Here is a 22,872-nt window from a genome sequence, read left to right as displayed (position 1 = left end):
CTATGAACTGCCAATAGGGGTCACTAGAGAGGTATTAGAGGACCAAAGGAAACAGAAACCAAATTTCTAACTTAATTCATGTTCCGCTGAGCATCATTATCTTAGGAAAGCTGGACTGCTGCATACACTTACTATAGTACTCTGATGTGTACAAGGACTGGACGTGGGACAGCTGCTCTTGAGTGAACTGAAGGAGAAGTCCACAGGGTGCCAACCTCACCAAAGTCCTCTGTAGTGACACTAAAAGAATCACCTCTTTCTGGTACCTGCAAGGCTAATCTCACAGAAAATCAGAAGGAAAAAAGCAACTGTGGGAGTTCCATGATCATCAGGTAAGTTAAATTCATATCTTACCAAAATATAAAAGTTGCAGAGGGTTTGAACTCTGAGACTTAAAATCATCACATATGAGAGATTAATACCAAGCTAAGAATCTTCAATCTCAGAGTCATTCTAACCTTCCACCTGAGACACAAGACGAAAAAACTGAGGCTCAGAGAACTGCAAGGATGTGTACAAACTGCTCCACTGAGAGGTAGCATCCAAATCTGTGCCTGTCTCACATGCACATACCTAACCTCTCCTCCCCTTTCTCAATTGCTCTGGCTACACTGGATTTCTTGTTCTTCCTCCAGCAGGGTAATCTCAAAATGAGAGCACGTTCTGGTGCCCTCCAGTATCTCATCTTATAGGGCTCTTACAAGCACACACATCTCCACTTTGAAAGAGGATCCATGCCCAGCCCGACTAGAGGGATCCCCATCCCTGGCATTCTGTCCCTCCCAGGCACCATTTAATCACTCTGTTATAATTCCTTCATAACACTCATTTCTCTGTGAAGTCAATCCATTGAAATCTTGTTTACTAATGTATGCCCATCTTCCCCACTGAAAAATAGGTCAGTAAATACAGGGGCATTTTTCCTGCTTTGTTCCCTGCTTGGCACATGGAGATGCTCAGCAAAACCTGTCAACCCCCTGGGAAATAAACACTGCTGCCTGAAAGCTCACACACACACACACACACACACACACACACACACACTGCAAAAATGATTGGGGTAGATTATCTGAATTGGAGGGCAGATTTGTAATATGGGAGCATGAAATGAAAAACTTCTTAAAAATAACAAGAAAACAAACAGCAATCATACAAAGGCTAGAAGATGATAAGAGGATCTATAACTTAAGAATTAAGAACATAAAAGAAGAAGTAGGGACACAAACAAATGGACTACAAAAGCTATCCACAGAAATAATCCAAGAGAATTTCCCTAATTTAGCAAAAGATAAAGATACTCAGAGGTATGAGGCATACAGGACTCCAGCCACCTACAAGCCAAACAGAGTTACATCCAGGCATATAATAATCAAAATTCCAGAAATCCAATATAAGAACAGAACACTAAAAGCCATCAGAGACAAGAAACAGATCACTTACAAGGGAACACCCATCAGAATTACAGCAGACTTCTCTGCACAAACCATCAAATCATGAAGAGCATGGGGGGAAATAATTCAAGCTTTGAAAGATAACAACCTCCAGCCAAGATTGATATATCCTGCACAACTGTCCCTAGAAATTGATGGAAAAACAAGGTGCTTCCAGGATAAAGAGGAACTAGGGGAATTTGCAACCACCAGTTCAACTCTACAGAGAATACTGCAGGATATTCTAAAAAACTTCAGAAACAGTGACAGAGAGGCCACAATGAATGGAGCAGAAAGCGAAATGAAGAAGAAAAACTGACAACAAATGATAGAAAAAGAGCTCAACAGAAATGAGGCAGAGAAGATTGGATGGTAGAAACAGCTATTTTGGAGAAAACAAGACATCATAATAGCTAGTGCTGATTTAGTATCATCTTGCTTTGAAGTCCCATCAAGCTTTTATTCTTCTGTCTCCATCGGTCTTTACAGGTTGTATCTTATTGGATTTTATTATATGTGATAATATAAGCAAAACTTTTATAGATAAAGAGATTATACAGAAACCATTGTTCATTTTCTGATAGTTGGTTCTAAATACCCTGTAATATTGTCATTCTCTTGAATGGTTTTACATTGTCTTGATATGTTTGGTGCTACAGTATACGAAGTTATACTCAAAGATTTCAAGGAAAGAGACACTATGGTAACTACTTTTATGTAGGGATGTCTTGTGGTGAAACACTATTTTGCTTAAATGGTTATGCTTTGACCTGCGCTGGTTTGTTGTTATGCCCTCTTTTATCTCAATCTCCTTTTTTTAATTATTTACTTTTTAATTTTTATCTTTTTAATTAAGGGAAAAATTTTCAAAAGCAGGATACATTAAAAAAAGAAAAAGAAAATATTATATCTTTCCTATCCATTCTGTGGTTGATGGGCAAGTTACCCCTGCTTTTTTCTGGTTTCCTGTTGCACAGAACAATTGTTTTCTCTCCTTTGACTTTCAGTCTATGAATTTCCCCTTGAGTTAAATGTATTTCTTGTATACAGTATATTGATGGATCTTGTTTCTTGAGTCGCTTTCCCTGTGTTCTTTTTATTGGTGAATTGAGACCATCTACATTAATGGTTATAACTGCCATGCTATCCTCCTGCTGTTGGACCCCAACTTTTCCCTTTTGTTCAATTGCCTGCCCTGTTTTGTGATCCCCCGCTTTTTCACTGACACCTATCACTCTTAAATTATTTTTTATGTCGTCTTGCAGGGTTGAACTGTTATTTCCTGGTTCCTTGATCTTTTCTTTCGCAATCCTTAGATGCAATCCTATCTTCAAGGTGTGAAAGTCTACCTCAAGTCTCTTTCAAGCTTTTAATGAATTTTTAATTTCTTGGGTATGTCTTTCAATCTGTTTAATGCACCACAATTCTTTCCTATATTGTTCATCCAAGGTTTCCATCATTTTCCTATGCTCCTCTTTTTTATCTATGTCTTCTTTAAATATACTCAGGAATTCTTTCATTATGTTTGGGATTTCTTCTTTTACCTGAGATATTATTTCTGATCTGACTACTTTTATAGCCTCATGAAGTTTTTTCTTTCTTTCAGCTGTTCCCCTTTCAGGTATTTCAGGTGTATGACTTCCATTTTATTCCATGTGTGCCAGACTTGTCCTGTGTGGGCTGGAGGGCTGAGATTGCCTTTTGCTCCTTCATCTTGACATTTTCCTTGATTTTCTCCCAAGAAGCTGGTTGTGGGATCCCACGCTGGTTGCCCCTTTGCAGTACAGGGGAGTGAGCCAGGCACCTGGGTTTCTCTAAACCCAGGCTCCTGGGGAGGTAATGGGGCATGGAGTGGGCTTCTGCAGACCCATGCAACTACACTGAGGCTCCCCGATGGCCATGGGTGCATGGCGCAACGGGGGCTGCTTCTGCTCTCATACTGCATGGCTGCAATGGGACTCCCCCAGTGGCGGCAGGCACACAGGAGTGATTCTTCCATCCTGAATTGGCTTCCCACAGAAAGCAAGTATCTTTCCCACACTGATAACCTCAAAATGAGCAAAGATTGAGTGACACGTAGTGGAGAACGTTAAAAAGAGGAAGACTGGAATCTGAATGCAGAAAAGAAGAGAGAAAAAAGCTTTGACCACTTTGAGAAAAACAGAGGGATCAAAGGAGAAGCCAGGTTGTGTGAAGACTGAAATTAATGGTCAAACCAGCTGAATATGCACTCTAAGGAGGAAATCTTCTACACAGTTCTTCTTCCCTCCCGGCTGGTGTTGAAGGAAGGTGAGGCTCTGAAAGATGGCTCATTGTTAGTGACCTGTCTTTCTTTTCTTTTTTCTTCTTTTTTTTTGTAATTTTTATTTTAAAGAGAATAAAACCAAGCAAAATAAAACACAATAAAGCCAATCAAAATAAAACAACGTGAACAACACAGACTTCAAAACAAGACAATAGGAAATCAACAATGGTTACCATAATGCCTCTTGTTGCCTTCAAAATAGCTGCCCATAACTTCAGACATAGTAAAAATGAAACAAAATAGGACAAATAAAAACAAAACAATTAATACAATAAAGGACTTCAAAACAAGATAATAGTAAATCCAAAATGGCTACCATAACATGTCCTGCTACCTTCGAAATAGCTGCCCATGCCATTGGATATAATAAAATCAAACAAAACAGAATAGAACCCAACCCAACAAAACAATGAAAATTATACAAGATTTCAAAACAAGATAAAAGGGAATTAATAATGCCTACCACCTTCAGAAGGAGGCATAGATGCTACATTGCATATTGTTATCTTTGGAATAGATGATCAAATTACTGACTTTAGGCCTGCAAGGTCAGTGAAATACTAACTGCAACAAGCATTTAATTGTACTTTATCTCAATAGCTATAATCTCAGCCTGTGTTTCTCAAGATGAGCCAATCACTTATGGTTTGAGGGGTGGCTCTTCTTGTCTGGAAGGGGCTGGCTTCTGGCACTCCCTGTAGCAGCCTGTGTATGGCTCTGACTCCCAGGGAGGGCTGGGCTTCTTGTTGACCTCTTGTTCTCCACAGCCCACAAATGGCATTGACTCATGGGGAAAGGCTGGCGTCTGATTCTCTCCCAGGCAGCCCATGCATGGCACAGACTTGCTGGGAGGGCTGGGCTTCTTGTTGACTTTTTGTTCTCCTCCCACACTGACCTGTCTTTCTCTCTCCTCCTCTTCTTTTTTTTTTTTTTTTAATTTATTTTTGTACTGGGAATCAAACTCCTGACTTCACGCTTGCCATCAGGCACTGTGCCACTGAGTTATGGCCTCCTCTCTCCTCTTGGGGAGGTTCATTTGAGGATGAATCTCTGGCTTCATGAGCTTGGTTCCTTCCCTTTTGGGGCTGCAAGGATTCCTGGTTATGGTGAGACTTGCAGTCTTCATCCGGCCTGCTGAATCAATCTCAGCTTGGTGGAAACTTTAATATTTGCCATACATGTCCCATGGAGTGTTTAGTGACATGTGCGGACCTGTATAGGATATGAAAGGAAGTGAAACTGGACCAAATAGGCTTACCGAGCCCCAGATGAAGAGCAAGGATTATAAGGAAATTTATCCAGATACAGAGAGATTCTGCTAGAACCTCCTCCAACCAAACAGCCTGGGTTCATTTCCAGCCCCACATTTGCCAGCTGTATACCTCTGGATAGGTGACTCCAGAGCTGGACCTCAAGATAAGCCTGCCTTTATTATTCCTACCTCTTCTCGCCATGGTGTGGTTGGGGCTTTATCGGAGAGAGAGCATCATGTGGGAGTACACAGCAAGGTGAGGGATGGGAAAGGCAGTGGGGAATGCATTTCACTTCCTTCCCCAGGTCTGGCTGCTGGCTCCTGATCCAGTCCACCACTCCTACTCTAGCTGGGTGGCTGGGAGTGTTTTATTCAGTGTCTTAGCTTCCACAGAGGAATGCTAAGAACAGCACCCATGCCGCTGAGGATTAATTACAAATAAAACACTTCACCTGCCACAGAGACTGATCAGAAAGCACCAAGCAGCTAGTTGTGGCAGTGCACACCTGTAATCCCAGCACTTGGACCACTGAGGGGTTGAGGCCAGTCCAGACTGCAGAGTGAGTTCAAGCCAACCTGAACTCAGTGAGATTCTGTTAAGAAAGAAAGAAAGAAAGAAAGAAAGAAAGAAAGAAAGAAAAGAAAAGAAAAGAAAAGAAAAGAAAAGAAAAGAAAAGAAAAGAAAAAGGGGCCAAGCTATACAGGCATCATTGTCACCATTTCAGGCCAGGCATAGCAGCACATGCACGTAACCCCAGCATTCAAAAGGCTGAGGCAAGAGGATCACTAGTTCAAGACCAACCTGTGCTACAAAGTGAGTTCAAGGTGAGTCTGAACTACTTAATAGGACCCTCTCTCAAACAAACAAACAGACAAACCCCACCATTTTGGCTAAGAAGCCCCCATGCACTACAGGCATCACCAGAAAGTTCATCTCCAAGTTCCACTTTGGAGACTTGGACTTGTTGCTCAGAGATGGTCCTGCAGTGCACCCCAAACTCTAGACTTTCTATTTAACTTTCCTCTGTCTGGATCACTGCAGAAAAGGAAGCAGGAGCCTCCTGTGTCAAACCCAATGTTCCATTCGGAAAGAGGCCCTCTTCCTCCAGGTCTTACTGCTTTAAGGAAATTGGTCTTTGGGTTAAAGTTCCAGTTTCTAGTCCCCTCTCACTGTAAATACATGTGTGCACATACAGAGAGAGGAATGGATGAGTGGGAAAATGAATCATGCATTCCTCTCTTCAGAAGAATGATTTTCAAAGTATGAACTAAACCCACATCATCTCCCTAGAGTCATTCTTCCCAACCTACATACATACACACACGTGCATGCACATGCACACATTCACACCAGCCTTGTAGAATCAGTCTGGAACCTGAATTTGTTCTTCTGCCCACTCTGCTGCCCACTAGACTTTGCCCACCTCTACCATGGCTGAGGACCTAGAGCAGCCCCAGAGCTCAGGAAAGCAGCAGCCAGACCAGGCACTGGAGGGCGCCTGTGCACCTAAACTTTGCGGGCCTTTGCCTCCTTGTGGTTTCTGGATGATGCCTTACTGCAACTGAGGCCTTTCTCTGTGTATACAGGAGCAGACATCTCAGCCAGTACCCCAGCCACGCCGGCTTCCTGCGTTCCGGGAGGCGCACTTTCTCAGCCCTTTCTTGCCTTAGGGCCTTTGCCCTTCCTGTTCCCTCTGCCTAGCATGTGTTCCAAGTTCCCATGCGCAGGTCTGGCTCCATGCCTTCCTCCTGGACTCTGCTCAGATGTTACCTTGTCTCTCCTGGACTCTGCTCAGATGTTACCTTGTCTGAAAGACGATCCCCAACCCTGGTCTACAGAGACTGTTTTACACTGAATTTTCCCCTTACACTGAATTTTCCCCTTTATTTATTATACAGTACTTTCATGTTGTCCTGATTCCCTTGCTGGTCTCTAAATAGCTGAGAAGCAGGGTGCCTATTACTGCTACAGAATCAAATCTGGCACCCAGCATAGCAAAGCATTGCAAAGCAGACAGATGGGCTGAAGTGAGGGGTACACTGTATCCAGGCCAAAGTTCTGGGGCCAGTGTGCAGGAGGTCAGGGCGTTAGCATTACATCCCTGGGTGACCAGGGAGACTATGGCAAGCTGGCATTGGGAGCAACATTTCTTAACCTGCTGCAATTTTAAAAACAAGGCAAAATTTCCTTTGCTTTTTGATAAACTTGTTCTAAGGAAAACCACATGTATGATAAAAGGCAATTGTTAATGGTATCACACTGTCTTGATAAGTTTGATGCTATAGTATACGAAGTTAGACTCAAATATTTCAAGGAAAGAGACACTATGGTAACTACTATTAATGTCAGACTACCTGGTGGTGAAACACAATGATGCTTAAATTGTTCGGTTCTGACTCTGTGTTGTTCTATTAATATGTTCTTTTTTATCTCAATCCCCCCCCTTTTTTCTTTTTGTAAAAATTAATTTATTTCTTAGTATCTTTTAATTAAGGGAAAACTAAATTAAAAATAACAGGATATATTATAGTAACTTTTTTGTTTTCCTATTAACCTGATTTGAACCCCAGTATTGTTCTCCACATCCTGTTCTGACTGATTTTATTATATTCTGTTTTGTTTAATAGTATCAAATGTGAGGGTATAGACAACCACTTTGAAGGCAACCAGATATTCTATGATGCCCATTATGGTTTGACTATTATCTTCTTTGGAAGTCCTGTAAGGTCTCCAATGTGGGTTTTATTGGTCTTGTTCTGTACTGTTTTGTTCAATTCTTTTATACCAGCTGATATAGGCAACTCTTTTTAGGATAACAAGAGGCATAATGGTAATCATTGTTGATCACCTAGTAATCTCTTTTTGCACTATATACTATGTCCATCCTCCTGTTCTAACTGACTCTGTTTTGCTTTGTCACATTGGGGGTTTTCTTGTTCTGTTTTGTTTTTTTCTTTTCCTCTTCAAAGAAAAAGTTATAAGAACTGTGGGAGTGGGGCTGGGGATTTAGCTCAGCGGCATAAGCACCTGCCTTGCAAGCAGGCAGTCGTGAGTTCGATCCCTGGTACCGATAAAAAAACGAAAAAGACAAAAAAAAAAAAAAGATAAAGAACTGTGGGAGTAATGGAACCCAAAATGTGTGATTGTTAGCATAAAAAAGAGAGGAAAGAAAAGGATCTAAAGGATATAACTGCAAGTATATTTAAGTGTGTAGGATAGAAAACCATACTACTGAGTTTTTGTTGGATCATTGAACAGGTCTGCAACCTCACTGCATTAATGTTCACTTTGTATGCTTTAATTTTGTAACCTGGACAGCTGTTTCTGAGATGACAATATGTAATCTATTAATTAGTGAATTCTTACTGTATATTGCTTCTCTTGAAATTCTGTATTATTTGTAGTCTTTTACTGTTTTTTGTTTTGTTTTGTTTTGCTTTTCTCTTTAAATAGAAGAAAAAAATACATGCAGTTATAAAAAAAAAATAAAAGGGCAACTGTTGATGGGCAAGGTTACTGCAGCCCAGCAGCTCCAGGGCCCGGAGACACAGCATCTGGACAGTGCTGGAGAGAATGTGGAGCCCACTAAGTGCCAGTTTGCCCAGGCCTAGCCAGGAGCTCGCTCAGCTGCTGAGTGTCCCTGTGTCCCCACCCCTGGCTTATGGGGCATGAGGGTGAAATGAGATGGCACACAAAGTAGGCTGAGCATAGGAAATGAGCCCCAACAACAAACAGCAACCCTTCATCCTTCAGGGAGCAGCTTAGAAAGGGGCGTCCCTCATTCCTCATCCACCCCTTCGGGGACCAGGGCATGAAGAAGAGAATGAGAGGGTGACTGAGCACGTTCCCTTCCTCCTCCCTCCGGCTCTCCCCCACCTCGAGCCCCAAATCATCCAAGAAGCAGAGGTAGGGAGTTAAACCCAGCTCCAGGGACCCCAAAGCATCTGCTCTTCCCTGCATGTGATTCCTGCATCATGCTGGCTCCACATCCAGCGCCTGCCCTGAGCAGGACTCCATGTCCCCCTAGCTTTGATGCCCTGTGTCATGCATCAAGCTCTGGGCTTCTCCACCCTCCACATGATCATGTCGTGAGAACTCAGGGCCCTGAAACCACAGTGGGGAGGAGGTGGCATTGACGGTGTCCTCTTCACCATGTTTAGGTAACCAAAGAACCAGAGATAATGGGTCGATGCCTCTCAATTGGTGCCCTCTTCTCCAATTTTCACATACACACCAAAAGAAAAATCCACTGGTTACACAAGACCCAGAAAAATCCACTTGAAAGTAATTGATATTTTACAAACATCTCCAAATGGGAGTGCGACCTCTGAGACAGGATCTCGCATAGCGGAAAGACAGCACCCTGAACGAAGCTCTCAGCACACGGGGTGGATTGCCAAGTAGAGGCCAAGGCTCAGTGCTGTGATGACATCTGCAAAGTTCACTGACAACCCTTCACTGAGTGGGACCTGAGAACACCCTGGAGCCTCAAGGGGAGAGTGCAGTGACAGTCACCTTTGTTTCAGCACATACAGCAGCGTAGTTGTGGGTCTGGCCCTGTGGGGCTGCATTGCAGTTGGTGGGCAATGGGGAACAGGGGCAAGAGTCGAGGTGTGAGAAGGCTTAGGTCCCTACTGGGCCCTGGGGCGGTGTGTGGGCTTTTTGCTCTGTGTGCAGCAGGAAACCATGGAGCGCTCTGCACAGAAGGATGGCAAGGTCTGAGTTGAATCTTCAAATGCTTCCTCAGGCTGCTGTGCAGAACAGGACTGGTAGGAGGCCTGAGATGCGGAAGTTCTTCTTAGAACCTTTTGCGATAATTCAGGTTACAATAGTGGTGGCTGAGGAGGAGTCATTGGACATGGTCAGAGTCTGAAAGTGTGGGTAGAAGCTCTTGACAGATGGTTGGTAAGAAAAAGGAAAAGAGGCGTCATGAGCAACTCCAAGTGCTGGGACTGGAACCAAAGAATGGATTGTGGAGCCATCTCTTGAGATGATGCGACTGGCAGATTTTACCTCAATTCTCTCTACCACCCCCATACCCCAGCTCAGCTCTCCAAGGTAAGCCTGCTGCTTTGGCTTCATGGCTACCTGTTCTTTCCCGCAAATCTTATCAAGAAAGGTGAGATCCATCTATCCATCCAATCACTCACTCATTTATTAGTATCATTTCACACACATTCGTTATCTCCTGTCATGTGGTAACATAGGCAGTTCTGTAGACACAAAGACCAATTAAACTCATCTTCTGTCCCTATGGGGCAGGCACAGAGAAACTTAGAATTTTAATGAATACTAGAAACCAGTCATCTATTCAGTTATTTAGTCACTCAAAAACATTCATTGACTTAATTTACCACAAGCAACATGGGGGTGGTGATTGAATTTGCTCTCTCTCTGAAGAAAGCTCTAGACAGTGTAGAATCAGCCCTCCTCCCTCCCTCATTCACTGAAGAGTCACCAGCATACACCCCAGTCAGGTCTCAGAGAGGACTCCTGTTGGATGACCCAACAGTGGGCCCTGGTGAGCGTCTCCAAGCAACCAGGCCTCCTTCTGAGCTTCCGCAAGCCCCAGCTTCTACCCAGGACTCTTCCTGCCTGCCATGTGAGCAAGCTCTGGTGGCAGCTGCCACAGACCACTGTCCCACCTCCCCACTGTGTGCTGGGGGCTCACTCTGGTGTTCTCCCACAGAAAACCATGAAGCCATCCACCCAAGCAGTCAACCTTACAGCCATCCGCCCAGACCCTGTCTGACCATTCTTGACACCAGCAGGTGCCGGGACCCAAGATGTGTTCATCCTGGAGGCTCCTCATCCTCCTCTCATTCCTGGCTCTGCACAGCCTGGCCCAGGCCCAGTCAGACAGCAAGTCCACCCTGGCAAGAAGTAAGCTCAACCTGTGCTCTGCCCGCTGGTCACAGGGTGGGGAGGGGCAAGTGCGCCCATCATGACTACAGAGTGACCCTGGCTCAGTCCCTTACCCTACCTTCTTTTTTTTCTATAGGCCTCAAGTGCACAAAATTGGGATTAGGTTCATCATACGTCAATTCAGAGTGCACATCGTTAGCATGAATCATTGCAAGGTCCCACTTCAGTTTCATATTGTTACTTGCCCTTCCTTTTTCTCATTCATATTCCCCTCTGGGCTGGGCAGGCCCTGCAGTGTGTCTACTCTGTGTTTTTAAATGTGGCTCAGGCCTTCATAGGCTATGTTTTGATTTACAAAATTGTACTACCTTGTGTCGCTCATTCTTGTTTTACTGTCTCACTCTATACTTGCTCTTGACACTGCTCCAGCTGGTGTAGAGGTCTATAAAGATCATCTGCCTCAGTTCACTTAGCTGCTACCCTCGGGAGGGACTCTTAGGCTGTCTCTGACCATGCTCTTTTTGTACACGACACTGAGGTGGCCATTGTAGCCCTGCCCCTGTTAGAGCACATAGGAGAAGTGCCCTGGGATGGACCCAGAAGGCTGGGCCCGTAATAGGCATATGCCTGATTTAACTAACGCTGCCCAAATCCTCCCTGGGATGCCTGTGCCAGTCTGCACTAGCTCAGGTAATGAGTGGGCATTCCTGTCTCCCCGTGTCACCCCTCACCGCAGAGCATGCACATGTGTCAGTCTACCAGCACTAACACAAGACAGGGCAGCTTACGCACACACTGCTCTTCTCATGGTTGTGGAAGCTGAAAGTCCAAGTTCAGAGTGCCGGCAGGGACGGTTCTGGCAAGGCCTTTGTCGCTGATTTGCAGATGGCCACCTTCTCGATGCCATCACCTTTCAGAGGGGGAGCTCTCCAGGGTCTCCCCTCCTAGAAGGACATCAGTCTGATCAGATTAGGACCAACCTTACGACCTCATTTAAATGTTTTTTCTTTACTCCTTAAAGGCCCTATCTCCAGACACAGTCATATGGCATAGGGAGGGCAATGCAGGACAGAACATCACCTTTTTAAAGTTTCTGCCGGTCTGAGGCGTAGTGGAGTAGCACTGGTCTTAGCTCTTGTAGCACTTGTCTTAGCTCGGCTTTACCTGATATTGAGCATCTCATCGTAAGTTTGTTAACTGTTCCAACTTTTCTGAATTCCCTTTTCTTCTCTTTTGCCCCTGTTTCTATTTACTTCCCAGCTTTTTATTCCCTTTAGTTGTGAGGAGATGTTATTTATCCTTGACGTTAGTCTCTTGTCAGGTTTAACCCCTGTAGTATCCGTGGGATATGGACCCGGCGCCCACCCCACCTCCCTCCACACGGCAGATACTCATCCTTGTATAAGATGGGTCGGGGGCCGATACTCGTACAGACCTGTGCACCACCTCTCATGCACCTCAGACAATCCCTCAATCACTTGTAATACCTGACACAATGTAAGCACTGTGCAAGTAAGTGTTTTTCAAGCAATAATGACTACAAAAATCTGTGCAAGTTCCATACAGACATAACTTTTTTTCAAGTATTTTTCCATCCACAATGAATTGAGTCTGCTGATATGAAACCAACAGGTACAAAGAACTGACTGTACTTCTCCCATTTATTTCAGAAAAAGAGCTCTCCTTTATTAGCTTTGTTAGTTGAACAGGAGTATTTGCAAACTCATCAATAACTCATCCTATAATTTGAGTTTGGAGAATTTTGAGACCTTGCCCATCCCAAATATAATCTTCTTGGTTTTGTTCCTCTGGCTTTGTAGCTTTATCATTCACATTTGGGACACTAACCCATCTGGAAGTCATTTGTGTGTGTGTGTGTGTGTGTGTGTGTGTGTGTGTGTGTGCACGCGTGTATGTGAGCTAGTGCTCAGCTTCACTTCTGTCCACATAATGAGTTAGTTCTCCCAGTCCATCTATTAAGTGACCCAATTCCCGAACATGAAGATTCATTTCTGTGCTCTCTGTGTTTCTACACTAAATAGTGTAATATTTAAATGCAACATTTTTGTAAGTCGGTTTTATCTGTTAGAACTTTGTTCTTCCAAATGAATTTTAAGTGTGTTGTGTTTTTTAAATTTAGTTAGAAACTTGATTGGGGTTACACTGAACTTGTTTGCTAATTTAGAAAGAAATCCATATTTTCTTGAGCTATTGGTCACTCCGCGATAAACTTACTATATCTTTTAATTTATTAAGATTTATTACTGAGTGGGAGAGGAAGTGAAAAAAAGAACGTATGTTATGCGCATGCACCAACTTCCCATGAGTAATGTAAACAGTGGACCCCACACATGCACCAAGAGAATAAAATCTTTTTTAAAATGTATTACTCCATTAAGATTTTATTTTATATCCCATAACAGAACTTTAGTGTCTCATAATGCTTTGAGCCTGATTTGTTAAATTGGTTCCTAGAGAATTTATAATTTCTTGCCATAGTAGACACCCCTAATTTTATCATATTTTCTGATTGGTATAGATGAAAGGAAAATTGTTGATTTTTAAAAATTAACCTGGTATCCAAAAGTCTTATGATCTCTTACTAACAGTTTGTCTTATTTTTTGTTAGAGTCTTTATCTAGAGAATTATATCATCTGCGAATACTGACAAATTTACCTTTTCTCTCATGATCTCCTGCACTTCCTCTGCCTTTTATCTTCTTTTCCTCTCTTTTCTTTTTCTTTCTTTCTTTTCTTTTCCCAGAGATGTTGACTCGCTGTTTAGCCTAAGCTGGCCTCAAACCTCATGATCCTCCTGCCTCGCCTCCAAAGTGCTGGGCCTGTGGGCGCATGCCACCACACTAGCGTCGCGTGCTCCTTATTCTGCATCATAACCAGGGCCTTCTGCAGGGTGGAAATGTGTGTCTAGACTTCCCCACTAAGTAGGATGTTTTCTGCAGGTTATGGAATACAGTGGGTTTTGTTTATTTGGTTGTTTGTTTTTGCATTAAGACAGTTCCCTATATTTTTAGCTTTATGAATCTTTCTTAATCATAAATTGTTATTAGCCCACAAGTATTTTTTTGCATGTAAACGTTCATCAGTTATGGGGCTGAGAGTTTAGCTCAGTGGCATAAGTGCCTGTCTGGCAAACGCAAGATCATGAGTTCGGTCCCAGGTATCAAAAAAATTAATCAATTTTTTCCTCTAATCCATTACATGAAAACTTGTATTAGTAGATTTTCTGCTTTTGAGCCAATCCAGCTTTTCTGGAATGAAGTTCAATGTACTATTAGACTTTATTAGCTACTAAATTACTTAGAATTATAACAAAATTTTCTTTTTTCTTTAGAATAGAAAGCCACTTCTAAAAATAAATTTTAAATTATTTTTTATTGAGGCACTCTATATGTTTATAAATATTAATAATAATTCAGTAATTGTATACAGTGCATAATCAGCAAATCAGAGTAATAAGTACCTCTACCTCCTCAAATATAATCATTTCTACATGTTGATAACATTGATATTTTTCTAGTTATTTTGAAATCACAGATTGTTGTAAACAATAGTTGCCTGTTGTAAACAATAGTTGCCACAGAAAACCAGAACTAATTAGTCCTCTCTGGATTCTGGTGCCCATATTTCATTTTTCCCTCCTCTCCATCTCTAGTTTGGGTTTTAGCACATTCTTCATGTACTGAAATAAATTTACAACTTTCTGTCCTTGTACTTGCCTTAAAGCTAAGCAAGCTACACCAGCTTCATAAGAAGAATTTTTCTATTTTCTTTCCATTTCTTCCTTACAAAGGTTTGGTAAAAACTTTCGCATACAATCATCTAAGTGAGAAGCATTTATGGAAAGAGATCTTCCATTATTATTCCTATTTTTAAGACATTTCTTAGATTAGGGATGTTTTTCCATTTTTCTTCATTGAAACTTAGCATTTTATGATCTGCCATGCTTATTTCAATTAAGATATCAAACAGACGGGTGTGCAGGTATGAACCCAGGTGTCTTCACACTCTCATCACCCTTCAGTGGATACAGGTAGAATGCTGGTCCATGAAGCTGCTTCTGTCTTACGTGAAGGAAGGCACATACAAAGTGCTTCTTTAGCTGTGCATATATTTATCATTTCAATCATCTTCACAGTGTAAGTTAGAATACTTAGTTGGAAGTAAAGGAAAACCCAACTCAACCTGACTAAATCAAGTTTTTAAAAAATCAGTTCACAAGACCAAAAGTAGATAAAAGAAGATCCAGCATCTCAGAGCTTCTACTCAGACTGGATTTGTCCATTTCCATTCTGCTATGATCACAGTTTTGTCCTCAGGTTTGTTCCCAGCTGATAGTAAAATAATGACCAGTGGCCAGCATAGCTCCGGGTGGTCTTGTACATAATCAACAGAAGAAAGAGGCAAAAAGCCTTCTTGCAAACGTAGAACATAAAATATTCTGTCTGACTCGGTAGAGTCAGGCAATTTAGGTTACACATCAGCTTTGAATCTCAAAGTCTCCAGGGGTGAGCCACACAATGATGGTTCAGATAATCAACAGCTTCATCTGAATCAGAAATGTGAGAGACAGCCTGCATTAAGTCAGGGTTCGGTTGAGAACAGGTCGGATTGATAGGTGGTTGGTCAGGAGGGTGAATGGATGGATAGATGAATGTATGGATGGATGAGTGGATGGATGGATATTAAGAATTGCTAGTAGGCATAGGCATCCCTATTCTAGAAACTATTTATTTAATATATATCTCCTAGTAGACAGGAAATTGCTTTGTGTTCTTAGTGCCCAACACAAAGTTTCGTACCAAGTAAATTATCAATAAATATTTATTGAATAATTTGCCTCAGTAGTCCTCACAAGAGCCCTGTGAGCTGGGAGTTATTATTGTCCTTATTATATAAGATCCAGGAAGCCAAGAGAGTCAGGATCTGAACCTAAATTTGTGCCTACAGACACACTGTCTTATTTGTAGATGACAGAAGCAAGAGGTACTGATAGGAGGACCTGGCCCTGGAGAACAAGAGATACGCCACTGGTTTCTGCTGCTCTCCAGTCACCCAGAGTTGCTAGTGTGAGACCTGACCCTAGGCAGAGCAAGTCAGGGAAACGAATGTCAAAGTTTCAACAGGGCTGGGCCCCCATCCCGGGCAGGAGGGGCTGGAAGCCAGAGAGGCAGGACTTAACCATATTTATAGCTTTGAAAATCCTCTTTCTTTGGGGTATTTATTCTTTTCTGCTGGAAGCCGGACTAGTTCCAACACTGAATTCAAGCATGGGATGATTTGCACTTACTCTGTCCATATCCATCTGTTTTTGTCTATTTTTGTCTTCAACCAATGTTTATCGTGATCTCCATCTTGCATATTAGCTCTGTGTTCCAGATTCAGAGATAGAGTGCAAAGAGAACTCACCCAGAATAGCTTTTTTGCACTGCGACTGCCTGCCAGGCTCTGTAAAGCATTGGTTTTTGTTTCACACATCAGTCTAGCAAAGCACAGTTACAGATGAGGAATGTAGCTCTCAGCAGGGGACTATGGTGACCTGGGCCAATCTCTTAGCAGGAAGAGGATGCATCTGCCTGCACCTCAGTCCTCCCAACTTCACATCCCCAGGTTTTCCACAACACCGTCCAGTATCACTGGCCCTTGTTCCCTTCCAGTTATTGCCCTAGGCCTCATGAAGCACAATGCAGAGGACCAAATCCAGAGCATCCACCTCCTGGAGAGTCTGAATGGCTCAAGGAAGGTGGTCCCCAGGATGGTGGGCTGGCTGATTGGTGGCATGAAACTCCAGCGACAGCAAGAGATCAGGTGAGAGAGAGTGCGTCCCTGGCCAAGGATCCTTCATAGGTCCCTGGGTCAGAGACCAGAGCTGGGTGGGTTGGGGGTGTGAGACCTGTAGAGAGAGAAGAGAGACTGAAAGAAAGAAGGCAAACAACCGGGGATGGGGACAAATGGGCGCTCAGTGTGAGGACCATTTGGAGAGACGGCAGAGCAGGGTAAATAGTGACAATGCAGGAGAAGAAATATGTCTACATTTAAAACCTAGCTCTGCTACTCAGTTTCCACTGACCGTGAGTTTCAGACTCATCTACTAAATGAGAATACAGGGCACAGCCTCAGTAAATGTCTGGGTACCAAACAACATGAGGACCACAGTTAGACATTTGAGTCTGCAGCTGTTGCTTGATAACCATGTGGACTAAACACATGGATGAACTGAGCTGAACCCTTGCATCCTCATCCATAAAACAGGTGTGGCAGCTGCCCCACCTCCAGGAGATACTAGGAGCTTTTAGAATCATGCATGTGACTTCTCAGACAAGCATGTGGATACAGTAGCTGTGGCAGCTGGAATTCACCTGCAGGAGCAGCCCCGTCCTGCTCACATTTACTCCCTCAGATTGGGGCAGGTCCCTGCACTCTCCAGACTCAGGCTACTCACCGGCAGCACCACCATTCCACCTGCTCTGTCCCAAGGTTCTCTTCCTTCTAGCTCTAGTCACTGTCACCAGTCTGGTGAGGACCGCCACTCACCAATAGGGCTTTCCTAGGATGCGCATGGGCACAATCACCTCCCCTCACTGATTCCTCTATCAAGTGTTACAGCCATTCGTTGGGCATCTACTACACACCAGGACTTGGTATGGAAGGTCCTCATTCATAGCTGGGAAGACAGCTCTGAATAAGACTATGCTGCTACATTTTGAGAGTAACTTGCATTCCAATAGTGAGCTAGACCACAGACTGGTCTAAATGACTAATTTCAGGTGAGGGGCATGATAAAAAGATGAATTTAGCAAGAAGTAAAAGTGAGCGAAATAGTGGCCCCTGAGAAATTTGAATGAAGAAAGCAAGTGACGTGAAGAACACAGGCAGCATGGGCTGAGGGGACACAGGAGGTGCAAGGCCCTGAGGTAGGAGAGTGTTTGAAGGGGAGAAAATCTCCATGTGGCTGAGGGACAAGGAGGAGATGGGGCTGCAAAGGCGAGTGAGGAGTCAAGATTCAATTCCAAGGGCCAGGGATTTAGCTCAGTGGTCTAAACGCCTGGCGAGTGTGACACTGTAAGTTTGAGCCCCAGTACGCACCCCCAAAAGAAAGAAAGGTTTGATTCCAAGAAGGACAAAAGAAGTGCATGGGCCCCTCATGGAAAAAAATCCTACAGAAAAAACAAAAGCACACAGTAGGTGGGGACCAGAAAGGATGGCAGCATCTCCAGGGAGAAGCTGGGTGATCAAACCAAGTGAAGCAAAAGAAGGGCCAAATTCACACACTTTGCAAACAGAGCCACATAGTTTGCTGATGGGAACAATGTAGGGGCAAGGAAAGGAGAAAAGTCAGAGGCGGCCCCGGATTTGGCTCCCAGGCAGTTGGTGGAGCCAGCTACTGAAAGAGGAGGCTTAGGCTGAGAGCAGGATCTGGGTCTGGAGCTGGCTGGGGGTGGCATGAAACTGTTGGGGAACTCTGGGATCGTGGGCAACCCAGGAGCTCCATGCCTGTGCATCCTTCTAGGCGCTTATAACTGGATCTGATTCCAAACCCCAACACCGGGCCTGCTTTGCAGAGCAGCCAGCCTCGTTCTGCAACACAAGGCCTCGGCAGTCCTGGGCCCCCACCCTGCGAGGCCTCTGCTCTTTCCCTTGTAGCATCAACATCACCAACGTCCAGCTGGACTGTGTTGGGATCCAGATGTCTGTCCATAAGGAGTGGCTTTCTACAAACATCTCACTTGAGTTTGACATTGAATTGACACTGTGAGTCTTAGGGAAGCTGCCATGGGAGGCACTGCTCCTCCTCACTGGGAGCTGGGGGGAAATCGGGCCACGTGAGAAAGACAGATTTCTCTAACCCCAACCTGAATTTATGTCTGGGTTTTTGAGCTCACTCTCTTTGTGAGCTCGGGCAAATCACTTTATCTGTCTGAGTCTTGGTTTCCCCAGCTGAAATGCAGATGACAATTAGGTCATCTGTCCACTTAAAACTAAATGAAGCCAGGCATAGAGGTGCATACCTGTAACCCCAGCACTCAGGAGGCTGAGGCAGGAGAATCACTGCGAGTTCAAAGTCAGCCTGGGCTACCTAGTGAGTTCAAGGTCACCCCAAACTGCACAGCAAGATCCTGTTTTAGCCCTCGCAGGGCTAAGAAAAGAAAGCAGGAACAGCCACTTGAATTCATCCTCACTCTGTGCCCATCACCCTCCTGGCCAGGCTGTTCCTTAATATCCACTGCCCCCAGGGAAGGGGGCTGTAGCTAAGCAGAAGTGATTTTTAAAGTAGAAATTAAAACTTTTAATTTTCTAAAAGTTCCTAACCTGGCCTTCTTAAGGGATTTTCAAAAGTCATTCTAGAGCTGGGAATGTAACTCAGTGGTAAAGCACAGGAGGCCCTGGGATCCACTGGGGGAAAAAAAAGCACCCATATTAATAGCACTTTTCTCTCTCAAACTGATTTTGGGATTTAGCTTGCGTGATTTGTTGGGAGCACTCGGGTGCTGGGGGGAGCCCTGCCAGTGGATAGTGTGTGTCTTTGCTGACACAGAGAGCCCATCTTTCTGCTAGCTGCTTCTGCCTCCTTCCATTCTTTCTCTGACCTTCCCTTCCTGCTCCTGCTCTCTCTCCTGCAGGCCCTTCAGTAACAACACAGCACTGCACACGAGCATGAACCTTGCTGCAGAGTTCTGGCTGGAGAAAGACGAGTATGGCCGGAGGGATCTGATGGTGGGCCAGTGCTGCACGGAGCCCAATGTCCACGTGACAGTCCTCGCTGAGTAAGACCCCCACTGCAGCCTCACTGCCCCAGCTCCTCCTCCTAAGTCCGTCGCAGACCTCACCCCTTCCCCAGACGCACTCTCCCTCCTGGCTCCGAAGGTGTGATGCCTCTGTCATGCTTCCTCTGCTTTCCCTAAGTGGACCCTCGTCTCCCACCCTCCATTCTTCATTGCGCTGCAGAAGTTACTTTCTAATGTAGAAATCTAGTGGCGGTCAGGGCCCCTGCTCCAAAGCCTCCAGTGTTCCCCAGTGCCCTGGAGATGAAGAGCAGACTCCAGATTGTTACTGCAGTCCCCTAGCATTCCACTGCAGTCCTTTCCCCTGCAGAATTGCTGAAAGACCCACCTCTCTGTGACACACCAGGCAGTGTCCCAACACTGTGCCCTTGCCTGGGATCCTTCAGCCTGGGATGCCCTTCCTGTCTTTTCTAAATCATCCCCTTCATCACTCATACAATGTGCAGGCATCATGCCTAATGTTATGGACACAGAGGTGAACAAGACAGAACTGAGAGCTTCGTGAGGCTCTATAGTCTGGCAGGCCAAATGGGTTGACCACAACAGATCGAAAGATTTGGGCTGATTTGTCTCTGTAATTTCACAATGCCAAACAATGAAGACCTCAGTGGACATCTGCTAATTCATTCTTCAGATATTCACTGACTCTAAATGATATCAAACAGTCTGGGGCCCAGTGTAAGGGAAAGACCAGGGACTCTGGGGCCATCTTGGTACAGTTCTGATAGAATTAGCGCTTCCTTGCTGTCTGCCCTTGGGCAAGTCATACCACCACTCTGAGTCCCCTTTTGACTGTTCCTGACAATACCTCTATGTGGGACCAGACCAGGCTTAACAGACCTCAAATCATGTTCAATGCATACCACATGGCATCAGCAGTGTCGGGACTGTGCCCTTCTCTGTGCATCTACCACTCTTTCTAGGGCCATGCCATACAAGGTGAAACATTTTCTTCACAACCTCAAAGAGAATGTAGGAAAAGTTATCCCACATCTGGTAGAAAATCAGGTAAGTTTGAAAAAAATATCTACACTTTGGGCATCCTTGGGCTTGAGGGCCAGGACATATGTATGAGCAATTTAGCAGAGGCTTTCAAATCTTGGGCTGTAGAATATGAAAAATCTCAGTGAAAAACTTCAGTTTGGCCAGTGTATCCGTGAGCAAGGGACTTGGTCCCCCCCCCCCGAGCCTCAGCTTGCCCATCTGCAGCAGGGGAGCTGTCATACTGCCTGCCTCTTAGAGTTTGGTGAGGACCTGGGGAGACAAGCCTGGGGGTGCTGTGTGTGGCGCACAGTGTGAGGCTGGTACTCAGTGTGAGGCAGTTACTCTTGCCCTGGTTCCTGCTAGAAACCCCAACCTCGTGCCCTCCAGTGACCCCTTTCTCTGTGCTGTCATCCCAGGTTTGTCCTCTTGTCGGCGACCTCCTCAGGCAGCTGGATGTGAAACTGTTGAAAGGTCTTATGGGTGAGTGTCTGGTCTGTCAGGAGGCCATCCCAGGACTGGCAAGTCCTGAAAGGGGGGCCCTACCTCCAAAGTCCCCCATGAGACCCACTGAGGGGTGTTTGCTTATGCTGCAAGAAAATGTTCCAGACCTCCAAGAGAACTGGGACAGTATAGCAGAACCCAAACAAGCAGGCTGCACCCCGCCAAGTCACCCTAACCATCAGAACACTAGAAATTCTAACACTACCCAAGAGCTCCACCAATCCAGGAGGAAGTTCCAGACCCACCCCAAGTCACCCTAAGCAGTAAACTGTTTGAGGTGCTGCCCTCACCAGCTCACAGTCTTGTGCATAGAAGCCAGGAAGTGAATCACCCAGTGTCATTTGGAATGAATGACACAAATGCTTCTGACACCAACTCTGGAGAATGGATGGAGAGCTCCCCTCAGTGTGGTCCTGGGGTTAAAAGGTCACCTGAGGACTGTTGCCCCTTTACCTTACAGAACAGGCAGCTGCCGAAGAACTTGATTAACCATGAATCCAGGCAACATCCGCTCAGCTCACTAAGCTCAGAGCTCAAGGCTCCTCTGCTGTTGATCAGGAGACCCCATCTCTTGCACCCTCTGTCTCCGTCTCTGGAAACTTAACCACAGGCCCTTTGGACACCCTATTCTCTCCCACAATAAACTGTAGCTTTACAGATCACAGCCGTCCCGTGTCTCTTCTCCCACCACCCTCCCCCTTCCTGGACCCTGAGGTTTAGGTGCAGGAGTCAGACCTTTTAAAGCTTACAAGTATCCTTCAGGTGCTCATCAGCCTAGAAATACTACTCTGGACCTGTGCTTTGCAACCATTCACAATGTTGCCTGGAGAGCCTACGAGTTCCCATCCCCTCATTCATTGACCCCATTTTATTGAGCACCTATTATACACCAAGAACATTGCTGAGCTCTAAGGAGATGCAGAGACAGAGGGACAAGAGTGGAAACACATGCATTGGTGCCAAATAATAAATCTGAGTTTAAATTAGAATCAGCCCAACTAGCAGTTTCATGAGGACTCACCCCACACAGCCCGGAGATTTAAGACACCTATGCCCCAACACAGCCAGCGAGAGTGTGAGCTCAGCAAGGGTTTGAAGTTAAACAAATGGATGAATCCCAGTTTTAGGCTCACCAGTTGTGTTTGACACAAAGCACTTGATATCATGGGTTTCATTAACTGCAAAATGAGAAAAATAGTCTCACAGGGTGTGGAGTCCCCAGGAGCCCTAGCATGCTGCTGGGGAGAAAAATGAGACCTCTATCCACTTCATGAAACTGACAGCGTGGACTAAAGCTGAACACAAGGCTTTGGAACCGCAGTTCCTCACAAGCTGTTGCTTAGCAGATACACTTGTACACATGCAGAAAGACAGGGAGGCTCAGGTTATCAGGCCCTAATATCCTCCAGCACGATCACCCCCAGTATTCTCCATGGTAAGGAAAATGACCTTCACTCTCACACAACCACATGGGTGAACCTCATAAACATAATGCTACACGAAAGAAGCCAGGCACAACAGCACGTGCAGCATCTCCCATTGCTATGAAGCTCAAAAGGAGCCAAATGTGGCAACTCACACCTTTAATCCCAGTTATTCCAGAGGCTAAAGCAGGAGGACTCCAAGTTTGAGGCCAGCCTGGGAAACCTAACAAGACCTTATCTCCAAATGAAAAAGTGGGGACCTGGGGATATGGCTCAGAGGTAGAGCAAGGCCATGGATTCAAGTGCCAC

At 44.8% G+C, this 22,872-nt stretch overlaps 1 protein-coding gene across 2 annotated transcripts; it reads left to right on the top strand.

Moving 5' to 3' along the window:
* Nucleotides 1–10,520: 10,520 nt before the first annotated feature.
* Bpifa3 (BPI fold containing family A member 3) lies at nt 10,521–21,801 on the top strand. Of its 2 annotated transcripts, XM_003467724.4 has the most exons (8): nt 10,521–10,590; nt 10,678–10,871; nt 16,529–16,679; nt 18,516–18,623; nt 19,493–19,636; nt 20,578–20,662; nt 21,055–21,118; nt 21,600–21,801. In XM_003467724.4, exons 2-8 carry the CDS (start codon nt 10,775–10,777, stop codon nt 21,626–21,628), a joined length of 678 nt encoding a protein of 225 aa, XP_003467772.3. In that variant the 5' UTR covers nt 10,521–10,590; nt 10,678–10,774; the 3' UTR covers nt 21,629–21,801. The 2 variants fall into 2 exon arrangements, with proteins under 2 accessions (XP_003467772.3, XP_005002778.2); XM_005002721.3 differs by lacking the exon at nt 18,516–18,623 and having other exon boundaries at nt 10,572–10,871.
* Nucleotides 21,802–22,872: the final 1,071 nt, after the last annotated feature.

This window comes from Cavia porcellus, unplaced genomic scaffold (genome assembly GCF_034190915.1).
Source record: "Cavia porcellus strain 051 isolate PalLab524CR breed Dunkin Hartley unplaced genomic scaffold, mCavPor4.1 scaffold_5, whole genome shotgun sequence".
Taxonomy (NCBI): domain Eukaryota; kingdom Metazoa; phylum Chordata; class Mammalia; order Rodentia; family Caviidae; genus Cavia; species Cavia porcellus.
Note: the sequence above shows the minus strand (reverse complement) of the source record. Positions and strands in the feature narration are given on the sequence as shown.

Coding starts and splice junctions, on each gene's coding strand:
- Bpifa3 (XM_003467724.4), top strand. CDS start 10,775: ATGTGTTCATCCTGGAGGCTCCTCATCCTCCTCTCATTCCTGGCTCTG. Junction 19,637..20,577: donor CACGTGACAGTCCTCGCTGA/GTAAGACCCCCA, acceptor CACTCTTTCTAG/GGCCATGCCATACAAGGTGA. Junction 20,663..21,054: donor CACATCTGGTAGAAAATCAG/GTAAGTTTGAAA, acceptor CTGTCATCCCAG/GTTTGTCCTCTTGTCGGCGA.